Below are 7,500 nucleotides of genomic sequence, written 5' to 3' on the forward strand. Positions count from 1 at the left end.
AAATGTGAAAATATATTTGTCTGTCGTTTTAAAATAACATAGAGAAAAATATTATGTAGGTATAGCTGTACATTGGTGTTGTGGGACACTTTTACACACACCACACATACACACATACACACACACACACACACACACACACACACACACACACACACACACACACACACACACACACACATGAAATAATTTTGCTTGAGGGAGAGGAATTGAAAAAGGGGGTGAGAGGGGGTGGATAGGGAGAGGGGTTCAGGAGAGTGAGAGAGGTTAGTAGAGAGGGGTAGAGAGTGAGTGGGAGGTATAATGAGAGGAGGTAAAGAAGATGAATCTGATGTAAGATGTGAGGCAAGAGGGGAGGAAGTGAGAGGGGAGAGGGGGAGGAAGTGAGAGGTGATGTGAGGGGAGAGTGGGAGGAAGTGAGAGGTGATGTGAGATATGAGTGAGGGGAGAGGGGTAGGAGTGAGAGGTGATGTGAGATATGAGGGGAGAGGGGGACGGGCAGAGGTGATGTGAGAGGAGTGGGGTGGAGAGTGGGGAGATCTATAAAATAGTCACAAAGGAGAGTTTAAAAGGCTCTCTCTTACTGGAGGAGAGAGAGAGAGAGAGGAGAGGGGGTTAGGTTAGGTTACGTTAGGGTAGGTTAGATTAAGGTAGGGTAGGTTAGGTAAGGTAGATTAATGTAGGCCAGGTTAAGGTAGGTTAGATTAAGGTAGGCCAGGTTAGCTGCAGGCCAGGTTGGTGCAGGTTAGATTAAGGAGGCTGGTTAAGGCATGTTAGATTGGTGCAGGTTAGATTAAGGTAGGCCAGGTTAAGGTAGGCCAGGTTAAGGTGGGCTGGGTTAAGATAAGTTGGGTTAAGATAGGCCAGGTTAAATAGGTTAGATTGCGGTAGGCAGGTTAAGGTAGGTTAGATTGAGTTAGGCCAGGTTAAGGTAGGCTAGATTAGGTAGGTTAGATTAAGGAGTGGCTAAGTTAAGGTAGGTTAGATTAGGTGAGCTGGGTTAGGTAGGTTAGATTAAGGTAGGCTAGGTTAAGGTTGGTTAGATTAAGGTGGGCTGGGTTATGGTAGGTTAGATTAAGGTAGGCTAGGTTAAGATAGGTTAGGCTAGGTTATGGTAGGCCAGGTTAAGGTAGGCCAGGTTATGGTGGTTAGATTAGGTAGGCTAGGTTAAGATAGGTTAGGCTAGGTTAAGGTAATGCATTTATTAGTAAAAACACACAACATTTTCTAACGCTAATTTCATGTTTTGAAAAGACAACCTGAAAATAAAGGTCCTGGGGCTGGTGTGTGTGTGTGTGTGTGTGTGTGTGTGTGTGTGTGTGTGTGTGTGTGTGTGTGTGTGTGTGTGTGTGTGTGTGTGTGTGTGTGTGTGTGTGGGGAGGAGTTGTGAGAGATGAGGAACGGGGAGAGAGGAAGGAGAAGGAGAGGAAGGAAGGAGGAGAGGAAGGGAGGAAGGGGAGAGGAGAGGAAGGAAGGGAGAGAAGGAGGAAGGAAGGAGAAGGAGGGAAGGAAGAGAAGGAAGGCAGGGGAGAGGAGAAAGGGAGGAGGAAGGGGAAGAGAGAGAGGGAGGAAGGAGAGAAGGAAGGAGAAGGAGGGAAGGGAGTGAAGGGGAGAGGAGAGGGAGGGAGGGAAGGAAGGAGGGAAGGAAGGGAAGGAAGGGAAGGAGGGAGGAGGAGGAAGGGAGAGGAGGAGAGGAAGGGAGAGAGGAAGGGAGGAAGGGAGGGAGGGAGGGGAGGGAGGAGGGAGAGGAAGGAGGGGAGAAGGGGAGGGAAGGGAGGGGGAGGAGGGGGAGGAGAGAAGGAGAAGGACCTATGAGGTTTACAAAATTAATCGTATTAATGTTTGCTGTTGGAATATTTTTGGCTGTCAGTGGTCGTAGTTACAGCTGTCAATGGTCGTGATACAGCTGTCGGTGGTCGTAGTTACAGCTGCATCAATGGTCGTGGATACAGCTGTCAGTGGTCGTGGTCACAGATGTCCGTGGCCGTAGTTACAGCTGTCAGTGGTCGTAGTTACAGCTGTCAGTGGTCGTAGCTACAGGCTGTCAGTGGTCGTGGTTACAGATGTCAGTGGTCGTAGTTACAGCTGTCAGTGGTCGTAGTTACAGCTGTCAGTGGTCGTGGTTACAGCTGTCAGTGGTCGGTTACAGATGTCCGTGGTCGTAGTTACAGCTGTCAGTGGTCGTAGTTGCAGGCTGTCAGTGGTCGTAGCTACAGCTGTCAGTGGTCGTGGTTACAGATGTCAGTGGTCGTAGCTACAGCTGTCAGTGGTCGTAGCTAAAAGCTGTCAGTGGTCGTGGTTACAGCTGTTAGTGGTCGTAGTTACAGCTGTCGTGGTCGTAGTTACAGCTGTCAGTGGTCGTAGTTACAGCTGTCAGTGGTCGTAGTTACAGCTGTCAGTGGTCGTGGTTACAGCTGTCAGTGGTCGTGGTGCAGATGTCCATGGTCGTAGTTAGAGCTGTCAGTGGTCGTAGTTACAGCTGTCAGTGGTCGTAGCTACAGCTGTCAGTGGTCGTGGTTACAGATGTCAGTGGTCGTAGTTACAGCTGTTAGTGGTCGTAGTTACAGCTGTCAGTGGTCGTAGTTACAACTGTCAGTGGTCGTAGTTACAGCTGTCGTGGTCGTAGTTACAGCTGTCGGTTTGTCGTGGTTACAGATGTCAGTGGTCGTAGTTACAGCTGTCAGTGGTCGTAGTTATAGCTGTCAGTGGTCGTAGTTACAGCTGTCAGTGGTCGTAGTTACAGCTGTCAGTGGTCGTAGTTACAGCTGTCATTGGTCGTAGTTACAGCTGTCAGTGGTCGTAGTTATAACTGTCAGTGGTCGTAGTTATAGCTGTCAGTGGTCGTAGTTACAACTGTCCGTGGTCGTAGTTTCAGCTATCAGTGGTCGTAGTTATAGCTGTCAGTGGTCGTAGTTACAGCTGTCAGTGGTCGTAGTTACAGCTGTCAGTGGTAGAGTAAACAATCTCTTGGGTGTAGTCAAAAGAAGATGACTCATTAAAAAACCTGAGGATCCATGTGAGGGCCTTGTGAGGGCCTTGTGAGCAGGGGCCTTGTGAAGGAATCTGTGAGGGCCTTGTGAGGGCCTTGTGAAGATCTATGTGAGGGCCTTGAGGGGGCCTTGTGAGGGCCTTGGGGATCTATGTGAGGGCCTTGTGAGGGGGCCTTGTGAGGGCCTGTGAGGATCTATGTGAGGGCCGAGGGCCTTGGAGGATCTATGTGAGGGCCTTTGAGGGGCCTGTGAGGATCTATGTGAGGGCGCCTTGTGAGGCTTTGTGAGGGATCCATGTGAGGCCATGTGAGGGCCCAGGGGTGTGAGGGACTGTGAGGGATCCATGTGAGGGCCATGTGAGGGCCTTGTGAGGCCTTGTGAGGACTGTGAGGATCCATGTGAGGCCTTGTGAGGATCTATGTGAGGGGCCTGAGGGCGCTTTGAGGGCCTTGTGAGGCCTTGTGAGGATCCATGTGAGGGCTTGTGAGGGCCTTGTGAGGCTGTGGGGGCCTTGTGAGGATCCATGTGAGGCCTTGTGAGGATCTATGTGAGGCCTTGTGAGGATCCATGTGAGGGCCTTGTAGAGGCTGTGAGGGCTTGTGAGGATCCATGTGAGGGCCATGTGAGGGCCTTGTGAGGGCCTTGTGAGGACTTTGTAGGATCCTGTGAGGGGCCATGTGAGGCCTTGTGAGGCCTTGTGAGGTTTGTGAGGATCCATGTGAGGGCTGTGAGAATCTATGTGAGGGCCGGGGGCCTTGAGGGCCTTGTGAGGGCCTTGTGAGGATCCATGTGAGGGCCTTGTGAGGGCCTTGTGAGGGCTCAGGGGCCTTGTGAGGCTTTGTGAGGGCCTTGTGAGGATCATGTGGGGGGCCTTGTGGGGGCCTTGTGAGGCCTATGTGAGGATCCATGTGAGGGCCTTGTGAGGATCCATGTGGGCCTTGTGAGGGCCTTTGAGGATCCATGTGAGGGCCTGTGAGGGGCCTTGTGAGGGCCTGTGAGGCCTTGTGAGGATCCATGAGGGCCTTGTGAGGGCCTTGTGAGGTGCGAGGATCCATGTGAGGGCCTGGAGGGCCTTGTGAGGGCCTTGTGAGGGGCCTTGTGAGGATCCATGTGAGGTCTGTGAGGATCTGTGAGGGGCCTTGTGAGGATCCATGTGAGGGCCTTGTGAGGGCCTTGTGAGGACCTTGTGAGGATCCATGTGAGGATCATGTGTGAGGGCCTGTGAGGGCTGTGAGGGCCTTGTGAGGATCCATGTGAGGCCTTATGGGGCCTGAGGGTGCTGAGGCCTTGTGAGGGCCTTGTGAGCCTTGTGGTGTGAGGGCCTTGTGAGGGCCTTGTGAGGATCCATGTGAGGGCCTTGTGAGGGCCTTGAGGCTGTGAGGATCCATGTGAGGGCCTTGTGAGGGCCTTGTGAGGGCCTTGAGGGGCCTTGTGAGGGCCTTGTGAGGATCCATGTGAGGGCCTTGTGAGATCCATGTGAGGGCCTTGTGAGGGCCTTGTGATGATCCATGTGAGGGCCTTGTGAGGATCCATGTGAGGCCTTGAGGGCTGTGAGGGCCTTGTGAGGGCCTTGTGAGGGGATCCATGGGGGCCTTGTGAGGGCCTTGTGAGGATCCATGTGAGGGCCTTGGGGGGCCTTGTGAGGGTGAGGATCCATGTGAGGGCCTTGTGAGACTGTGGGGGCCTTGAGGATCATATGGGGCCTGTGAGGATCCATGTGAGCCTTGTGGAGGGCCTTGTGGGGGCCTTGTGAGGATCCACATGAGGGGCCTTGTGAGGGCGCTGTGAGGACCTGTGAGGGCCTTGTGAGGGCCTTGGGGGACCTTGTGAGGGCCTGAGGATCCATGTGAGGGCCTTGTGAGATGTGGGGGCCTTGTGAGGCCTTGTGAGGGGCCTTGTGAGGGGGATCCATGTGAGGGCCTTGTGGGGTGTGAGATATGTGAGGGCCTTGTGAGGATCCTGTAGGGGGCTTCTGAGAGGCCTGTGAGGGCTGTGAGGATCTATGTGAGGCCTTGTGAGGCCTTTGAGGATCTATGTGAGGGCCTTGTGAGGGCCTTGTGAGGGCCTTGTGAGGATCTATGTGAGGCCTTGTGAGGATCCATGTGGGGCCTTGTGAGGGGCACTTGGGGGCTCTTGTGAGCCTCCAGGCCTTGTGAGGCCTTGAGATCCATGTGAGGGCCTTGTGAGGCCTTGTGAGGACCTTGTGAGGGCCTTGTGAGGGCCTTGTGAGGGGGCCTTGTGAGGGATCTATGTGAGGGCCTTGTGAGGGCCCGTGAGGATCTATGTGAGGGGCCTTGTGGGGCCTTGTGAGGCTATGTGAGGGCCTTGTGAGGGCCTTGTGGGGATCTATGTGAGGGCCTTGTAGAGGCTTTGTGAGGATCCATGTAGGGCCATGTGAGGGGCCTTGGGGGCTGTGAGGACTGTGAGGGATCCATGTGAGGGCCATGTGAGGGGCCTTGTGGTCTTGTGAGGGACTTTGTGGAGGATCCATGTGAGGGCCTTTGAGGATCTATGTGAGGGCCTTGTGAGGGGCCTTGTGAGGGCCTTGTGAGGGCCTTGTGAGATCCATGTGGGGGCGCAGACCTTGTGAGGATCCATGTGAGGGCCTTGTGGAGGGCCTTGGGGCCTTGAGGATCCATGTGAGGCCTTGTGAGGATCTATGTGAGGCCTTGTGAGGATCCATGTGGGCCTTTGTGAGGGCCTTGTGAGGGCCCTGTGAGGATCCATATGAGGGCCTTGTGAGGATCCATGTGAGGGCCTTGTGGGGGCCTTGTGAGGGCCTTGAGGATCCATGTGAGGGCCTTGTGAGGGGCCTTGTGAGGACCTGGGGGGCCTTGTGAGGGGCCTTGTGAGGATCCAGGGTTTGTGAGGGCCGCAGGGCCTTGTGAGGGGATCCATGTGAGGGCCTTGTGAGGGCCCATGGGGGGCCTTGTGAGGGTTGTGAGGATCAGCAGGGGGCCTTGTGGGGCCTTGTGAGGATATGTGTGGGTCCTTGTGAGGATCCATGTGAGGGGCCTTGTGAGGGCCATGCAGGGGGCACTGTGAGGCCATGCAGGGCCTTAGAGGGCCATGCTAGGGCCTGGGGAGGCATGCGAGACGTGTGAGGGGCCATGTGAGGGCCTTGTGGGGGCTGAGGGCTGTGAGGGACTGTGTGGGGACTTGTGGGATCCATGTGAGGATCCTATGTGAGGGCAGAGGCCTTGTGAGGCCTAGAGGTCCATAGGGCCTTGAGGGGCCTTGTGAGGGCCTGTGAGATCCATGTGAGGCCTTGTGAGGGCCTTGTGAGGGGCCTTGTGAGGGCCTTGTGAGGGCCTTGTGAGGATCCATGTGAGGGCCTTGTGAGGATCTATGTGAGGGCCTTGTGAGGATCCATGTGAGGGCCTTGTGAGGGCCCTTGTGAGGATCCATGTGAGGGCCTTGTGAGGATCCATGTGAGGGCCTTGTGAGGCCTTGTGAGGATCCATGTAGGGCCTTGTGAGGGGCCTTGTGACCTTTGAGGGCCTTGAGGGCCTTGTGAGGGCCTTGTGAGGATCCATGTGAGGGGCCTTGTGAGGGCCTTGTGAGGGCCTTTGAGGATCCATGTGAGGGCCTTGTGAGGGGCCTTGTGAGGGCCTTGTGAGGGCCTTGTGAGGATCCTTGGGGGCCTTGTGAGGGCCATGCAGGGGCCTTGAGGGCCCTGTGAGGGATCCATGTGAGGCTTGATAACATGTCGCAGGGTAAGGCACTCGTGAAGGTCATCTGATGTACATCACTCCCTCACTCCTCACCCCGTATGTATACGAGTTGCCTATTGGGCATTTACTCTTGTTTTATTGCTGTTATAGCCTCTCTTTTCACCATAAACTAAGAGGCTTAAGATCCTCCAAAAGGTCAGCCGTGGTCTTCATCATCGTCTTACGTGGAAGCATCTTGATTTTCTCCTGATATGGTTCCTTATATCTTGGTGTTACCTAATGGTTTCTAAGTATCTTGGTGTTACCTAATGATTAATTATTAGGGTGTTACTTAATGGTTCCTAGTATCTTGGTGTTTTAGTTACTCGTTAAGTATTAGGTGGTACTTAATAGTTCCTTGAGTATTAGGGTGTTACTTATTGGTTCCTTGTATTTGGTTGTTACTTTTGGATCCTTAAGCATTAGGGTGTTATTTAATGGCTTTAAGTATTGGTGTTACTTAAAGGTCTCTAATAATAAAAATTGATTGTTAAGAACTAAGAATTTTTAAGTGGGTGACGTTCATTTAGAAACACACACATATTACACACACACACACACCATAAGACTTATATAATATACAACTCAGACATCGTATCAAAATTTCCTTCTTTCACTTTTATTATTTTTGTTTTTACTCTTACCCTTGTGTGTGTGTGTGTGTGTGTGTGTGTGTGTGTGTGTGTGTGTGTGTGTGTGTGTGTGTATCAATTCATCATGTACGAGTGTGTGTGTGGTGTGCGTTAGCTGAGCTTAGTGTGTATGTGTACGTTTATGTACATTATGCGTGTATACTC

The 7,500-nt window shown here is 53.1% G+C and overlaps 1 protein-coding gene across 1 annotated transcript; it reads right to left on the reverse strand.

Moving 5' to 3' along the window:
* Positions 1 to 3,406: 3,406 nt before the first annotated feature.
* On the reverse strand, positions 3,407 to 4,045 carry LOC121875479 (proline-rich protein 2-like). The gene has a single exon (XM_042380045.1). It carries the CDS (start codon positions 4,043 to 4,045, stop codon positions 3,407 to 3,409), a length of 639 nt encoding a protein of 212 aa, XP_042235979.1.
* Between the last annotated feature and the right edge of the window lie 3,455 nt (positions 4,046 to 7,500).

Source organism: Homarus americanus, unplaced genomic scaffold (assembly GCF_018991925.1).
Source record: "Homarus americanus isolate GMGI-L3 unplaced genomic scaffold, GMGI_Hamer_2.0 scaffold14959, whole genome shotgun sequence".
Classification (NCBI taxonomy): domain Eukaryota; kingdom Metazoa; phylum Arthropoda; class Malacostraca; order Decapoda; family Nephropidae; genus Homarus; species Homarus americanus.